The sequence below is a fragment of the Entelurus aequoreus genome, linkage group LG27, assembly GCF_033978785.1.
Source record: "Entelurus aequoreus isolate RoL-2023_Sb linkage group LG27, RoL_Eaeq_v1.1, whole genome shotgun sequence".
NCBI classification, from domain to species: domain Eukaryota; kingdom Metazoa; phylum Chordata; class Actinopteri; order Syngnathiformes; family Syngnathidae; genus Entelurus; species Entelurus aequoreus.
The window spans coordinates 18,265,083-18,283,249 of NC_084757.1; the positions used below are offsets into that span (position 1 = coordinate 18,265,083).

At 38.9% G+C, this 18,167-nt stretch overlaps 1 protein-coding gene across 14 annotated transcripts in view; it reads left to right on the top strand.

Moving 5' to 3' along the window:
* The window catches only part of ncanb (neurocan b), a 567,283-nt gene extending 556,837 nt beyond the window's left edge, over window positions 1-10,446 (top strand). For 13 of the 14 annotated variants that reach the window (XM_062039081.1, XM_062039087.1, XM_062039082.1 and 10 more), the window contains 3 exons: window positions 175-357; window positions 9,359-9,498; window positions 9,885-10,446. In XM_062039081.1, coding sequence (XP_061895065.1) covers window positions 175-357; window positions 9,359-9,498; window positions 9,885-9,893 — 332 coding nt within the window. In that variant the 3' untranslated portion in view covers window positions 9,894-10,446. The remainder of the gene's footprint in view (window positions 1-174; window positions 358-9,358; window positions 9,499-9,884) is intronic. The other variant, XM_062039079.1, reaches the window with a different exon arrangement.
* Window positions 10,447-18,167: the final 7,721 nt, after the last annotated feature.

Here is an 18,167-nt window from a genome sequence, read left to right on the forward strand (position 1 = left end):
TTAAACTGAAAATCTGGGGAATTAATCAAAGTTAATGACATTGTTTTGCTGTTTCAGGACAAGGATTATGTCATTAAGAGAGGTTGTGTACTGTGTGACCATATACTGTATTTTTGTGCAATTGCCTCAAATGAGTACTAATTGTGCTGAAAAATGGTTTATTTTACTCTCCAGTGCTGTGCGGCGCCCCTCCTCAAGTGGACAACGCCTTCCTGATCGGTCGCAAGCGTACCCACTACGACATTCACTCCACGGTGCGCTACCAGTGTGCCAACGGCTTCCAGCAACGCCACGTACCCACGGCTAAGTGTCGCGCCAACGGCAAGTGGGACAAGCCGAAAATCATCTGCACAAAGTGTGAGTTTTAGGGGATTTCAAAACTTATATTAAGGTACCAGATGGAAAAACACGTTGACTTTATATGCTGAATTGTTTCATTGTATCCATGATTAAACCCTATCCAATTGCACAAAACCCAAAACCAGTTAAGTTGGCACGTTGTGTATATCGTAAATAAAAACCAGTGTTGGGACTAACGCCGTTACTTTCGGCGGTAAATAGTAATCTAAGGCGTTATTTTTTATATTCAGTAACTCAGTTACTGTTACTACATGATGCGTTACTGCGTTATTTTACGTAATTTTTTTATGTGGTATCAGCTAGGAACTGAGAAGATCTGAGTGTTTTATTGGAGCACTGCAGAAGAGGCGCGCTCTGTGTGTGTGTGTGTGGGAGGGGGCGTGTCTGTGTTTACTAACAAGACATGGCGAAGCCGAGTTTCTTAACATGGAGATATTCTCACTACTTTTCTTTTGTCGACCACAAAAAAAAGAGCATTTTAGTTAAATGTAAGTTGTGTCTTGGATCAAAGATCCTACACTAGCAATTCAAATCTACAAAAGCAACATGCTTCGACGAAGCTAGTAAAGAGAGACACACTTCACCTCCTAAGCAACAGCGGCTGGATTTTAACGAGGCACTGCTAGCCAGGACAACATTGATAGAGCCATTGCAGCGTGTGTGCTAGGAGACATGCAGGCTATTTCTACAGTGAAGTCACCCGCTTTCAGGCAGCTAATTAGCATGATACCGGGCATCAAATGGCACCTGGACAGTGAGTACATAAACATGGAAAGCGAGCTAAAGAAAACACTCCAAACTCTGCCTCTGCTCATCATTCAGCACTGAAGGTACACACACTCTGTCAATTCTCTTATATACTGTTGCTCTTTCATTCTAGACTTCTAGAGTGTTTGATTATCACATCACTCTAAATGTATAGACTATAAAGTTCACAAACTTAAAGAGGGATCCTAGTGGGCCAGGCCAATCTTTCCTTATCTCTAAACTAAAACTGGGGAAATGTGTAGAGTGTTCTGGGCTTCAGACATGATTTTATTTCAGAATTCCTTGAGAGAAAAAAACGCCTGGTTAGGCTTTGTGTATGTAGTGTGTGCCTTCCTTGGTTTACAGCTATGTTGTTATTATGCTGTTTGTTACTTATGTATGTTATGTTGCAGCTTTTTAAAATAGTTGTGTCAATTTGTTCTGGCCTGAAACAAATTGTCCCTTTGAAACATATCTTTGTCTTTGTGTGTTGTATGTAGACCACATTGCTTAGCAGAGTTCAGTGATGCAAATGCATGTCAAGTTGATCAACAGATTGTATTATTCTCCAGTGCAATAACAGTACTGAAATGAAGGCTAAAAGGGCATTAAAGGGGGCCTTAAAAAAATAAAAATAAAAATATATAAGTAACTAAATAGTTACTTTTCAAAGTAACGCATTACTTTTTGTTGTAAGTAACTAAATTAGTAACTGAGTTACTTTTGAAATAAAGTAACTAGTAACTGTAACTAGTTACTGGTTTTCAGTAACTAACCCAACACTGATAAAAACAGAATACAATGATTTGCAAATCCTTTTCAACCTATATTCAATTGAAGAGACTGCAAAGACAAGATATTTAAAGTTCGAACTGAGAAACTTCATTTTTTTTGTAATAAATCATTAACTTAGAATTTATTGGCAGCAACACATTGCAAACAAGTTGTCACAGGGGCCTTTTTACCACTGTGTTACATGCCCTTTCCTTTTAACAACACTCAGTAAACGTTTGGGAACTGAGGAGACCAATGTTGGTTTTCGACCTCACGTGCAGTGATTTCTCCAGATTCTCTGAACCTTTTGATGATGATATTACGGACCGTAGATGGTGATTTCCATGAATTCCTTGCAATAGCTCGTTGAGAAATGTTGTTCTTAAACCGTTCAACATTTTGCTCACGCATTTGTTCATAAAGTTGTGACCCTCGCCCCATCCTTGTTTGTGAATGAAGCTGCTTTGATACGCAATCATGGCACCCACCTGTTCTCAATTAGCCTGTTCACCTGTGGGATGTTCCAAATAAGTGTTTGATGAGCATTTCTCAACTTTCTCAGTCTTTTTTGCCACTTGTGCCAGCTTTTTTGAAACATGTTGCAAGCATCAAATTCCAAATGAGCTAATATTTGCAAAAAATAACATTTCTCTGTTCGAACTTTAAATATCTTGTCTTTGCAGTCTATTCAATTGAATATAAGTTGAAAAGGATTTGCAAATCATGGTATTCGATTTAAACAACGTGCCAACTTCACTGGTTTGGGGTTTTGAATTTCCAATCCGCAAAGCATGTGAAAATACCCTCTAAACATGCTCAAGATGCCACAATTTCAGACGGCCATTTTAAAAATTCCGCTTAAAATGTTTTCAGCAATTTCCATAGATTTGGGGTTGGATGACATCACGGTGGGAACTTTTCTCCTCTCTGCCCATATCAGCAGATCAGTCGTACAGGAAATACGCAAAAATTGGAAATAGATGTATAAATGTTTATAATTCACAATCCTTATGCAGGACAAGAACACATGTCTTTTTTTATGCATCTAAAATCGTAAATATATATATATATTTCTAAAAAGTCAGCTAACAATTGAGTCAACTGAAAACCGAGCCAACACTAAGCCATTATTGTGTAAATATCTTACAACACAAGTGGGTTGCCAGATAATTGTCTACTCTAATCATGGTTTGAGGCTGTGTGAGTGCTGCCAGCACTCATGAGTTCCAACATGTACTGTGACATTCTGAACCAGAAACTAGGTCGCATGCCAGTTTTCTAACATGATAAGAGGCCAAACACACCTCCAAGATTTAAAATGTCATGCTGGGGAAGCTGATTGTGATTGTATTGGAGTGGCCCAGAAGGTCTCCAGTGATGTCATCATGGAACATTCTGTAGTGTACTGACTTTTTGGTGCCAGCTAATTATGTGTTGACTGAGTGGAAAGTAACCACGCTGTACATTGACTACTCTAAAGCAGTGGTCCTCAACCACCGGGCCACGGCCCGGTACCAGTCCGCGGACCGATTGGTACCGGGCCGCACAAGAAATTAAAAAAAAAAAAAAAAAAAATTTGTTTATATTTTTTTTTTATGAAATCAACATAAAAAACACAATATATACATTATATATCAATATAGATCAATACAGTCTGCAGGGATACAGTCCGTAAGCACACATGATTGTATTTATTTATGTAAAAAAATATATATATATATATTTTTTTTTTTTTAAATACTATATAAATAATTTTAAGTACACTTCATTCATTAACGGTGTTACAAAAAAGATCAGTTAGAATAATACATAATGTTGGATATAGAGAACATACAAACCCTTTATTTATTGAATCAAAAATACTGAAATTCCACGACATAGTGAATTTGCAAACAGCTAAAATTATGCACAAAGCAAACTATAACCTGCTACCCAAGAATATACAACAATTCTTCTCAAAAAAAGAGGAGAAATATAATCTTAGAGAAAAACGTAATTTAAAACATTTGTTTGCACGTACAACACTTAAGACCTTCAGTATATCAGTATGTGGAATTAAATTATGGAATGGATTAAGCAAAGCAATCAAACAATGTACTAATATGATACACTTCAAGAAACTCTTCAAACTTAAAGTGTTTACAAAGTACAAAGAAGAAGAACCATGACAAACATTCTCAATTTATTTCATCCATCCATTCATTCATTCTTAAAGTAATCTTACTTATCTCATCACATGAAATATGACTTACTTCACCAATTATTATTATTCAATTCTTACTATTATTTATTTATTTATTTTTATTGTGATTACTTATGGAGTTTATTGTGAAAAAATTGTGAACAGGAAGTGAACAAAAAGTTTTGCAACTGTTATGTAAAGAAAAGGGGTAGGATTAAATAAGCTCTGCTTCTTCCTACTCCTTTTCGAACATGTTGAAAAGAAACTGGAAATTGTGATGTATCATGTTGTATGCTTGCATGTTTGAAATAAACTCAAACTCAAACTCAAACTCAAACACCTGTACCGGGATACCAATCTTTTTCATATGCCAGCCCTGCCATTCAGAATGGGCCGGATCATTGTAATTGTTTGTTTGCAATCTGTTGTCAAGGTTCGATATGCTTCCTGTGCACTTCCCTGCTGCACTCGTCCTAAGTGTTTGAGAACTAAATACATTTCTTACCTGTACTGTACGTCGTCTGCTGTTTTCCGCATCTTGGGGCCACAACTACCGCGATCATAAGGGACGGCATGGCGAAGTTGGTAGAGTGGCCGTGCCAGCAATCGGAGGGTTGCTGGTTACTGGGGTTCAATCCCCACCTTCTACCATCCTAGTCACATTCATTGTGTCCTTGGGCAAGACACTTCACCCTTGCTCCTGATGGGTGCTGGTTAGGGCCTTGCATGGCAGCTCCCGCCATCAGTGTGTGAACGTGTGTGTGAATGGGTGAATGTGGAAATACTGTCAAAGTGCTTTGAGTACCTTGAAGGTAGAAAAGCGCTATACAAGTATAACCCATTTATTGATAGAGTGTCCGCCCTGAGATCGGTAGGTTGTGAGTTCAAACCCCGGCCGAGTCATACCAAAGACTATAAAAATGGGACCCATTACCTCCCTGCTTGGCACTCAGCACCAAGGGTTGGAATTGGGGGTTAAATCACCAAAAATGATTCCCGGGCGTGGCACCGCTGCTGCCCACTGCTCCCCTCACCTCCCAGGGGGTGAACAAGGGGATGGGTCAAATGCAGAGGACAAATTTCACCACACCTAGTGTGTGTGTGACAATCATTGGTACTTTAACTTAACTTAACTTGAACGCAGGTAAAACAAAAAAAATGGTGTGCAGGTGGGAAGTGTGCAAAGTAAAACATCCTGGTTGGCACCAGGAAGAGGCGTGTCCTGAGTGCCAAATCAGACCAGGGGAGTGGTAGTAAATGGAGGCAAACAGGAAGTGGAACAAAAAAAAGGGTGCTGGACAGGAAATTATACAAAATACAAGAAACTAATGATAACTATCCTCTGAGATCATGACAAATATTGTTATAATTTAGTATTTATTTATTTGTTTAAAACAATTGTGTGGATTGTTCCAGATTTTTTTTACTGTTTATTGTCTGTAAAATGTAAGATTTGTTACTTGAATATTAGAATGTTTTGTTCAGTTTTTTTATAGAGTCCTTAGCTTGAAATCTTTGAAATGTAAAGAAATAATTTGCCATTTGGCAGGATTTTGTTGTTGTTTTTAATTGGCAAGAGAAATAACAAGGCTATCTTTGGAAAATGTTTTCTCCTAACAACATATGGTGCCCAAAAATGTTGCGAAGCAGCTGTCATATAGGATATGGTAACTACTGTGTGGTAGTTATTATTGTTACCTTTTAAAGTCTAAAAAGTTGAAACAATTGTTCATTTCATGACAAGACACGCCAAGACTCACTTTTTTCAAAGATTATTATTATGAGCTTTCAAATAAACATTATTTTTGTCCCAAATATATTTTTTTACCCTTTATATTGTGTCTGTTTTCAGGTAACCTTTCAGTTTAATTATTGAGGCTGCTCTTCAAAGGATAGATAAAGGCTGCATTAATATTCAACTGGAATAACTTTCACCGATGGGGACAAAATTAATGGCGCCTTCGTCTAGAAGTGAATTAGATTCTTTATCTTTGGACTGAGTTGCTTTTGTTTTTTTTTAATATTGTTCTTATCGTTCACTGCAGACAATAATTTATTTTTTCCCAGAATAGGAAAAGAGTTCATTTAACAGTACAGCCCAGAAACAAGCTTATGGGTAGCTGGCATTACTGAATATAATATAGGGATTGTAATATTTATCTAATACTCAGTGTAGTGGAAAGTATTCTTGACATCATCGCTTTTCAATCCTCAACATTAGTTTGAATTGTGATTCTTATTTAATATGATTCTGAATTAATTGACATTGTCTAAGAATTTATCTTTAAATACATTTTCAGGCCATCTCTGGGCTTACTTGTGTCAATACTCCATAAATCAGCAGCCAAAGGAGGAGTTTTTGTAACCTGCAATCTATTTTGAAAAGTTTTATTGTAATTGATATACCAAATAGTGTTGCCAGAATCGGTTTGAATGATGAATTGACTTTAAATCGAATAGGCACCGTTGTAAGATTCACTTCCCTACATTAGAATATTAAATACTAAATATATAATATAATAATGTTAAATATTTTAATTACCTTTTTTGTTTGTATTATCATATGATTTTGCCCAGCCAAAAAACAACATATTTACAAGAATAATGCAACCTATTATAATATGTATATACTGTACATTTCATTGCATTTTTAAATTTACAAAACCCAAAACCAGTGATGTTGGCACGTTGTGTAAATTGTAAATAAAAACAGAACACAATGATTTACTAATCCTTTTAGACTTATATTTAATTGAAAAGACAAAATATTTAATGTTGGAACTGAGAAACGTAATTTTTTTGGGCTAATAATCATTAACTTAGAATTTAATGGCAGCAACACATTGCAAAAAAGTTGGCACAGGGGCATTTTTACCACTGTGTTTCATGGCCTTTCCTTTTAACAACCCTCAGTAAACGTTTGGGAACTGAGGAGAGCAATTTTTTAAGCTTTTCAGGTGGAATTCTTTCCCATTCTTGCTTGATGTACAGCTTAAGTTGTTCAACAGTCTTTGTGGTATTTTAGGCTTCATAATTGCACCGCACATTTTCAATGGGAGACACGTCCGGATTACAGGCAGGCCAGTCTAGTACCTGCACTATTTTACTACGAAGCCACGCTGTTGTAACACGTGCAGAATGTGGCTTGGCACTATCTTGCTGAAATAAGCAGGGGCATCCATGAAAAAGACGTTGCTTGGATGGCAACATATGTTGTTTCAAAACCCGTGTCTATCTTTCAGCATTCATGGTGCCTTCACAGATGTGTAAGTTACCCATGTCTTGGGCACTAATACACCCCCATACCATCACAGATGATGGCTTTTGAACTTTGCACCTATAACAGTCCGGATGGTTCTTTTCCTCAGTTCGTCCACAGTTTCCAAAAACAATTTTAAATGTGGAACACTTTTCCACTTTGCATCAGTCCATCTCAGATGAGTTTGGTCCTAGCGAAGCCGGCGGCGTTTGTGGGTGTTGTTGATAAATGGCTTTCGCTTTGCATAGTAGAGTTCAAACTTGCACCTACAGATGTAACGACGAACTATAATTACTGACAGTGGTTTTCTGAAATGTTCCTAAGCGCATGTGGTGATATCCTTTACACATTGATGTCACTTTTTGATGCAGTACCGCCTGAGAGATCGAAGTTCACAGCCTTGCCGCTTACGGGCAGTGATTTCTCCAGATTCTTTAAAACTTTTGATGATATTACGGACCGTAGGTGGTGCAATCCCTAAATTCCTTGCAATAGCTTGTTGAGAAATGTTGTTCTTAAACTGTTGGACAATTTGCTCACACATTTGTTCACAAAGTGGTGACCCTCGCCCCATCCTTGTTTGTGAATGACTGAGCATTTCATGCCTGTTCACCTGTGGGATGTTCCAAATAAGTGTTTGATGAGCATTCCTCAACTTTCTCAGTCTTTTTTGCCACTTTTGGCAGCTTTTTTGAAACATGTTGCAGGCATCATATTCCAAATGAGCTAATATTTGCAAAAATTAACAACGTTTTCCAGTTCGAACAATAAATATATTGTCTTTGCCGTCTATTCAATTAAATATAAGTTGAAAAGGATTTGCAAATCATTGTATTCTGTTTTTATTAACCATTTAAACAATGTGCCGACTTCACTGGTTTTGGGGTTTGTACAACAGGGAATCATTTTAACAGAAATAATATGTTCCAGTGTCAAACTGTCACCATCAAAACCTCACCATTGGCTTTGCAGTCTATAATTTTATAAGATGAATCAAAAAATGCCTCACAGGTACTTGAAGTTGCTAAAAGTAACTTCTTCTTAACTGTCATAAAGCGCAAAAAATAGAATAACCAAAATGAATAGTCACGTAGAAACAATCCAACTGTCACAATGACACTGAGATCGGTAGGTTGGAGTTCAAATCCCAGCCGAGTCATACCAAAGACTATAAAAATGGGACCCATAACCTCCCTGCTTGGCACTCAGCAACAAAGGGTTGGAGTTGGGGGTTAAATCACCAAAATGATTCCCGGGCGCGGCGCCGCTGCTGCCCACTGCTCCCCAAGGGGATGGGACAAATGCAGAGGACAAATTTCACCACATCTAGTGTGTGTGTGACAATCATTGGTACTTTAATCTTAATCTTAATCTTAATGAAGACATAAAGGGGAGTCGATTACTTTTTAGCAGTCTTAATTATGACATGTAAATGTAAAAATAAGTTAACCAGGTGGTAGAACAATAAAAACATTCTGGATTTGAATGGTACTGTCAGGTTCAAACACTGATGACATCTATTAAACAAGACAAGAAGCAAGGAATTACACAGAGACAGAATTCAATTTAGCTCAATTGAGGAGAAACACATAGACAAGGGCACAGTGGTCATGGTAACCCACGCTCTGACGAAAGATTGTACGCCTCCTCTTTTATTTGGACTTTCCCTGATTACATGGCAACAGCTGTTTCTAATGGGAGAGGAGGGTCGTAAACAGCCGTCGCCCTTATCACAAAACAGTTCAAAGAAAGGGTGCCTGTAGGGCCCTGCTTCCTCTCCGCTTTGTAGATCTCGGGTCAAGACAAAATATTCCTCTAGGTTACAATACATCAAAGAAACCAACACCTTCATGTCGCTTCCCATCCTACACAGTGGAGTTTTACAAGCCTTTTGAGTGGTAAGATCAAAGACAGCTTTTGTGTGCTCGCCGGGAACTCATTGAAACACAACATTTTGTGATAACTTCGATACAATTATTCTGACAGGTACTTTATCAAAGATGGAATTGTATTGACCTGGGTCCTCCCTCCACCAGCTCGACGGGCCCACCGATACCGGCGCCACCACCACCGGAACCAGCACCAGCACCAGCACAAGGGCAGACGGGAGCGCAGGAAGCACAAGCGACACGGCCACCGAGACGGAGGTCACCACCACGACCAAAACCAAGGCCAAGTCTGAACCAAAACAAAATCGCCTCCCTTTCCCTCCTATTCCTCTTTTCCTATTTATTACTCCTCCCACCTTTCCCTCATAAAGTCATGTCCTACCTTTTGGCTCCGCCCCCTTGTATCATAGTCAATTCCGAGGCCTGCCAAACTGTTGCCAGGCACCACCGGGACAATAGCAATCCCTTTGTATCTCTTTTTACTTTTATTTTCTTGTCTTGTGTGTCTTGACCCCAACTTCCTAAAATGACTCTTGTTTTTAAAAACTTTTTGTTTCCGGGCTTTGACGGAGAAGGTTCTAGTTTTATTGTTTGCTGTTGTCTTGTCTTGCGTACTTTTACTTCTCGTTTAGGTCCGCCGTTCAGAACTGGCTTTGTTTTTTCCATTTTGCAGCGGTGTTGACATGTAAACAACACTTCGTCACCTCAGCCTGTAAGAAGCTCCCACTGGCAGGAAGCAATAACCAGAATGAGACGTGTGGAATGGTACTGTGGGGTTCAAACACTGATGACATCTATTAAACAAGACAAGAAGCAAGGAATTACACCCTGACAAAGTGTCCACAAGTCAGCAGTTCCCACTGAACTGTGGATGGCTGGAAAAGTGTTTGTTACTTTTTGCTGACATCATTTTATCATCTGCTCATAATATAATGCAAGTCATCTTCTTTCAAGAGTCTTTTGGAATTAATTTTACATGGAAAATAGCGAAAAAACATAAGTTAATTCAAGAAAAAAGCTCTTGGTTCTTAGAATTTATTAATTATTGTGGTTTTGTAGCAATATTACTCCTTTTATTTTAAGAAACTTTTTTCCTGTAATATTGCAGCTTTATTCTCAATTTGTTATCATTCCCACACAATTATCAGTTTTTATTTTGTTTTAAAAGCTTGTAATATTGCTTATTTATTGTCATAATATTGAGGCTTTTATCGTATTGTTAAACTTTATTCTCATTGAATAAAATATCCATACAAAATGTATTGAGTTCTTTTCTTGTAACTTTTTTTTCTTTTCACAAAATGTCCATACAAATATTTAGAAAAAAAATCATGTTTAATTTCTATACCAGTGGCTCTCAAGTACCACCTCAGAATATACTCGGCTCTCCAAGCACCACCACAATGACCGTCATCAAAATACAGTAGCGTAGTAGGTATAAGTGTTCACTAAAAACAAGGCAGAGGTTTTATTCATCTATTTTTGCCCACTGTAATATTACACACAGTTTGAACAGTAACACCGTATTTGACTGGAGAAAAATAAAACACTGTACTTTAATCAAGTGATTCTTTGACATACTACTAGATGGAGTCATATCACTTTTTATAGTACTGTGAGTTTTTATAGAAAAAAATCTGATTTTACTTTTCATCCAATTCTAACTTTTTTCATGTAATATTACAACTTTAATGCCGTAAATTTGTAAAAACAAGAAAATCCTTGCAGAATAGAATAGAAGAATGGACTTTATTGTCATTATATTTGCATATAACGAGATTAAGGACTCCAATTTAAGGTGCGGTAGTGGGAACAAATATGGGATAAAAATAAATTACACAAGAGGTAATAAAGATAAAACTAAGAATTTAAATAAACAGACTCATATCCAATAAAAATAATAAGCAATCCTGTACAATATACAAAACACTATACAAATACAAAATACTGTACAATATACAGAACAAGACAAGAGTACCGGAGTAATAAATAACAAGCAGTGTCGGATGTATTGCACTCGAAGGGTAATATTGCACAGTAGGGTATTAGGGTAGGATACTGTATAGGGGTGAATTATTTTATTATAAGTTAGAGTTCAGTAAGGGACTAGCGGTAGGAAATGGATGGATGGATGTTCATGTTTTTTAATTTTATTAATATTACATTACACTTATGAATCATGAGTTTTTTTCTCACAAAAATGTTATTCGTCACTGACTTCTGCCTTTTTTTCTTGTTATATTTCTGTTTATTCTTCGGCAACATCAACATTTTTTGTTATATTGTTATATGGCCACGTTATTTGCATGAATTGTAATTTTCTTCCCTCACAAATTACCCTAACATCATCTTGTAATATTCCAATTGTATTCTCTTAAAATGTTTTTCAATCAACATTTCGACTATATTTTAGCAAAATAGGAATACAAATAGGGTCATGTTTGTATTTTTTTTCAGCAAATATTTTTAATAGTTCATAATATGATTCTATGTATACAATATTATGAGCTTTTTCTTGCAAAATGACAACTATCTGGCCCTTTTTTTCTTGTAGTATTCTTGTAAAACTTCCATTTGATTATTTAGCAACAAGACACATCATGATATTAGGATGGGGTTTTTTTTTTCCAATATAATCGTGTGAATGCTATGGAGCATTCACACAATTATATAGTTTTGTACACCTAAATTCATCTATTTTGTACCTGCTCAGTGGCCTAGTGGTTAGATCAGGGGTGTCAAGCTCAAATACAGAGTGGGCCAAAATTTAAAACTGAAGAAAGCCGCGGGCCAAGGTTGAACAAATCAATCTTTTAATAGGGACCCAAACAAGTTTTGCATTGAATATTGGACAAGCAAGGCTTATATAACTTTATAGTGACATGCAAAATCGAGTTTCAAATAATAATAATAATAATTAAAAAATATCAATGGCATATCAAATACAATTTCAATAAAAATGTAATGCCTCTTTTCTATTTGCAGCCTTCTGAGGTAAATATCAACATTAACTTTTTCCACAGGCTAATACATTTGAAAATAAAATAACAATGAATTAACCAACCATTCAGGACTTTAAACTGCTCAGTTTGCAACACACTGATCTAATCTGATGTGCCCAAGCCAGATACCTGCCATCTTTTCCTGGATTCTAGTTCATTAATGTCGGGGCTCAGGCTTTGAGCTGAGGCAACCTTCATTATCGAATGAAGGTGTTCATCAGTCAGACGTATCCTGTGAGACGTTTTCGTCATCTTCATTGAGGAGAAAAGTTGTTCACATAGATAAGTGCTGCCGAACATGGAGCAGTTGGAGCAGCTTGGGTGCGGAGCTGAGGCATTGTGTCAGGGATGAATTGTGGAAAGTGTGCGGCGCCAACAGCATCATACTTTGACTTCAGCGTGTCATCACACTGGAGTTCAATCAGCTTCATTTGGAGGTTAATTGGTGCTTTTTCCACATCAACTGCGAAGGGATTACTAAGTAGTTCAAATCTACATTTCTGACCATCAAAGTCGCCAAATCGCCGTCTTAACTCAGCGCCAAGTACGCTGAGTTTTTCAGCAAACTGTGCGCACACAGCGCATACTTGCCAACCTTCCCGAATTTCCCGGGAATTGCCCCTCCCGAAAATCCATTCTCTCGTAGTCCACCCGGACCACAGTCTTGGGAGCGTGCCTTAAAGGCCCTGCCTTTAACGTCCTCTACGAGCTGTCGTCACGTCCGCTTTTCATCCATTCTAACAACATGCCGGCCCAGTCACAAGAAATGTGCGGCTTCTGTACGCACACAAACGAGAATGCAAGGCATACTTGATCAACAACCATACAGGTCACACTGAGGGTGGACGTATAAACAAGTTTATCACTGTTACAAATATACGCCACACTGTGAACCCACACCAAACAAGAATGACAAACGCATCTCGGGAGAACATCCGCATCGTAACACAACATAAACACAACAGAACAAATACCCAAAACCCTTTGCAGCACTAACTCTTCCGGGACGCTACAAAATACACCCCCCGCAACCCCCTACCCCCTACCACCTTCCCCCCACCCCACACACACACACACATACACCCACACACCTTGTAGTGTCCCGGAAGAGTTAGTGCTGCAAAGGGTTCTGGGTATTTGTTCTGTTGTGTTTATGTTGTGTTACGGTGCGGATGTTCTCCCAAAATGTGTTTGTCATTCTTGTTTGGTGTGGGTTCACAGTGTGGCGCATATTTGTAACAGTGTTAAAGTTGTTTATATGTCCACCTTCAGTGTGGCCTGTATGGCTGTTGATCAAGTGTGCTTGCATTCACTTGTATTGGTGCGTGCAGAAGCCGCACATATCATGTGACTGGGCCAGCACGTCGTTGGCCAATTTTGGCCCGCGGGCCAGAGTTCGACACCCATGGGTTAGAGTGTCCGCCCTGAGATCGGTAGGTTGTGAGTTCAAATCCCGGCCGAGTCATACCAAAGACTATAAAAATGGGACCCATTACCTCCCTGCTTGGCACTCATCATCAATTGGAGTTGGAATTGGGAGTTAAATCACCAAAAATTATTCCCGGGCGTGGCCACCGCTGCTGCTCACTGCTCCCCTCACCTCCCAGGGGGTGATCAAGGGTGATGGGTCAAATGCAGAGGACAAATTTCACCACACCTAGTGTGCGTGTGACAGTCATTGTTACTTTAACTTTAACTTATTTAATATTATTCAACAACTTCAATTTCTACCTGCCACATTTTTCCCCCGATTCAAATCGTTCCAACTTCAAACTGTTCAGCCTATTCAGGAATCGCGGGCTTTCCCTTGACAAATTCCAAAAATTCCCAGATTTATCAGAATTCCAGGTTTTCTGGGACATTTTTCCCCTTCAAAATGAATTGGCCATTTTTCAAACTTCCACCATTTCCAAATTTTTCAACCGATGCAAACTATTCCACCTTGAACAAATTTCACTCATCCTGTATATTCAAACTATTCCCAAAAAAATTCCAGGAATTCCCAGAATTCCCTTTTTTTCAAACCCTTTTTTGACCCTTTTTTGCTGGCGACTACTCCGTCCACATTTTTCAACCCACCATTTTTCTTAATCAACAAAGTTGTTTTTGAACTGGAAAATTCCCAGTTTTTCCCGAAATTCCAGGAATTCCGTAATACCATTTATCAATTCAAAATGTTACTACTTCAACATTTCTCGACCCATTTAAAAAAATCCAACACCAACCATTTCAACTCATTCAGAACATTCACATGTTTTAGTATTTTCCCAAAAATTCCGGCTTTTCCCGAAATTCCCAAATTTTCATGAAATTCCCTTTGAAATGAATGGGACATTTTTCAAAGTTCCACAACGCCCACATTTTTTATCCGATTCAAACCGTTTTAACTTCAAAATATTTATCCTGTTCAGGAATTGTGTGCTCCCTTTCAACAATTATAAAAAAAACATTCCCAGATTTCCTAAAATTCCCAGTATTTAGGGACGTTTTCACCATTCAAAAGGAATTATCAATTTTTCAAACTTCCACCATTTCCACATTTTTCAACCGATTCAAAGCATTCCACCTTAAACATATTTCACTCATGCTGACATTTAAACTATAATTTTTTTAAGTCAAAAAAAATTCCAGGAATTCCCAGGAATTCCCAAGAATTCCCATTTTTTCAAACCCTTTTTTGACCCTTTTTTCTGGCGATGACTCCTTCCACATTTTTCAACCCACTTCAACCATTTCACTGTCCTAACATTCCTCGCCGGATAGTCGAACCTCGGATTCAGGAGGAACAGTGTGGTTTTCGTTCTGGTCGTGGAACTGTGGACCAGCTCTATACTCTCGGCAGGGTCCTTGAGGGTGCATGGGAGTTTGCCCAACCAGTCTACATGTGCTTTGTGGACTTGGAGAAGGCATTCGACCGTGTCCCTTGGGAAGTCCTGTGGGGAGTGCTCAGAGAGTATGGGAACGGACTGTCTTATTGTGGCGGTCCGCTCCCTGTGTGATCAGTGTCAGAGCTTGGTCCGCATTGCCGGCAGTAAGTCGGACACGTTTCCAGTGAGGGTTGGACTCCGCCAAGGCTGCCCTTTGTCACCGATTCTGTTCATAACCTTTATGGACAGAATTTCTAGGCGCAGTCAAGGCGTTGAGGGTATCTGGTTTGGTGGCTGCAGGATTAGGTCTCTGCTGCTAGCAGATGATGTGGTCCTGATGGCTTCATCTGGCCAGGATCTTCAGCTCTCACTGTATCGGTTCGCAGCCGAGTGTGAAGCGACTGGGATGAGAATCAGCACCTCCAAGTCCGAGTTCATGGTTCTCGCCCGGAAAAGGGTGGAGTGCTCCGGGTTGGGGAGGAGATCTTGCCCCAAGTGGAGGAGTTCAAGTACCTCGGAGTCTTGTTCACGAGTGAGGGAAGAGTGGATCGTGAGATCGACAGGCGGATCGGTGTGGCGTCTTCAGTAATGCGGACGCTGTATCGATCCGTTGTGGTGAAGAAGGAGCTGAGCCGGAAGGCAAAGCTCTCGATATACCGGTCGATCTACGTTCCTATCCTCACCTATGGTCATGAGCTTTGGGTTATGACCGAAAGGACAAGATCACGGGTACAAGCGGCCGAAATGAGTTACCTCCGCCGGGTGGTGGGTCTCTCCCTTAGAGATAGGGTGAGAAGCTCTGTCATCCGGGGGGAGCTCAAAGTAAAGCCGCTGCTCCTCCACATCGAGAGGAGCCAGATGAGGTGGTTCGGGCATCTGGTCAGGATGCCACCCGAACGCCTTCCTAGGGAGGTGTTTCGGGCACGTCTGACCGGTAGGAGGCCACGGGGAAGACCCAGGACACGTTGGGAAGACTATCTCTCCCGGCTGGCCTGGGAACGCCTCGGGATCCCCCGGGAGGAGCTGGACGAAGTGGCTGGGGAGAGGGAAGTCTGGGCTTCCCTGCTTAGGCTGCTGCCCCCGCGAACCGACCTCGGATAAGCGGAAGAAGATGGACGGATGGATGGATGGAACATTTCTCTTAATCAGGACAAAAAACAAAGTTGTTTTTCCAACTGCAAAAATTCTCGGTTTTCCAGGAATTCCGTAATGCCATTTCTCAATTCAAAATGTTACTACTTCAACATTTCTCGATCCATTTAAAAAAAATCCCACACCAACCATTTAAACTCATTCAGAACAGTCACATGTTTTAAACATTTTCTAAAAAATTCCCGCTTTTCTCGAAATTTCCATGAAATTCCCATTGAAATGAGTGGGACATTTTTCAAAGTTCCACAACTCCCACGTTTTTAATCCGATTCAAACCGTTCCAACTTCAAAATATTTATCATGTTCAGGAATTGTGTGCTCCCTTTCAACAATTATAAAACACATTCCCAGATTTCCTTAAATTCCCAGTATTTAGGGACATTTTCACCATTCAAAATGAATTATCCATTTTTCAAACTTCCACCATTTCCACATTTTTCAACCGATTCAAACCATTCCACCGTCAACACATTTCACTTACCTTAACATTCAAACTATAATTTTTTTTTTAGTTAAAAAAATTCCAGGAATTCCCAACAATTCCCGTTTTTTTAAAACCCCTTTTTGATCGTTTTTTCTGGCGACGACTCCTTCCACATTTTTCAACCCACTTCAACCGTTCCACTGTCCTAACATTCCTCTTAACCAGGACTAAAAACAAAGTTGTTTTTCGAACTGGAAAAATGTCCGTTTTTTTCAGGAATTCCGTAATACCATTTCTCAATTCCAAATTACTACTTCAACATTTCTCGACCCATTTAAAAAAAGTCCCACACCAACCGTTTCTACTCATTCAGAACACATGTTTTAACATTTTCCAAAAAATTCCCGCTTTTCCCCAAATTTCCATGAAATTCCCATTGAAATGAGTGGGACATTTTTCAAAGTTCCACAACCCCCACGTTTTTTATCCGATTCAAACCGTTTCAACTTCAAAATATTTATTATGTTCAGGAATTGTGTGCTCCCTTTCAACAATTATAAAAAACATTCCCAGATTTCCTAAAATTCCCAGTATTTAGGGACATTTTCCCCATTCAAAATGAATAATCCATTTTTCCAACTTCCACCATTTCCACATTTTTCAACCGATTCAAACCATTCCACCTTCAACATATATCACTCATCTTGACATTCAAACTATCATTTTTAAGTTAAAAAAAATTCCAGGAATTCCCGTTTTTTTCAAACCCTTTTTTGACCCTTTTTTCTGGCGACAACTCCTTCCACAATTTTCAACCCACTTCAACCGTTCCACTGTCCTAACATTCCTCTTAACCAGGACAAAAAACAAAGTTGTTTTTCAAACTGGAAAAATTCCCAGTTTTACAGGAATTCCGAAATACCATTTCTCAATTCAACATGTTACTACGTCAACATTTCTCGACCCATTTAAAAAAAATCCCACACCAACCGTTTCAACTCATTTTCAAATTTTTTAGCATTTTCTAAAAAATTCCCGCTTTTCCCGAAATTTCCATGAAATGCCCATTGAAATGAATGGGACATTTTTCAAAGTTCCATAACTCCCACATTTTCTATCCGAGTCAAACCGTTCCCACTTCAAAATATTCAGCCTGTGTGCTCTCTTTCAACAATTATTTAAAAAAATTCACGGATATCCTACAATTCCCAGTCTTTAGGGACATTTTACCCATTCAAAATGAATTATCCATTTTTCAAACTTCCACCATTTCCACATTTTTCAACCGATTCAAACCATTCCACCTTCAACACATTCAACTCATGCTGGACATTCAAACTCTTCAACATTCCAACTATTCTTACATTCATACCACATTCTGCCAGCCAGGGATGTGCACATGATTATAGAGGGGCAGGGGCTCAAAGTCAGAAAAGGGCAGGAATTATTTTTTTTGGTCCTTTACACAATATGGAAATTAATGTAAAATTAAATTTGCTAACAGGAAGCTA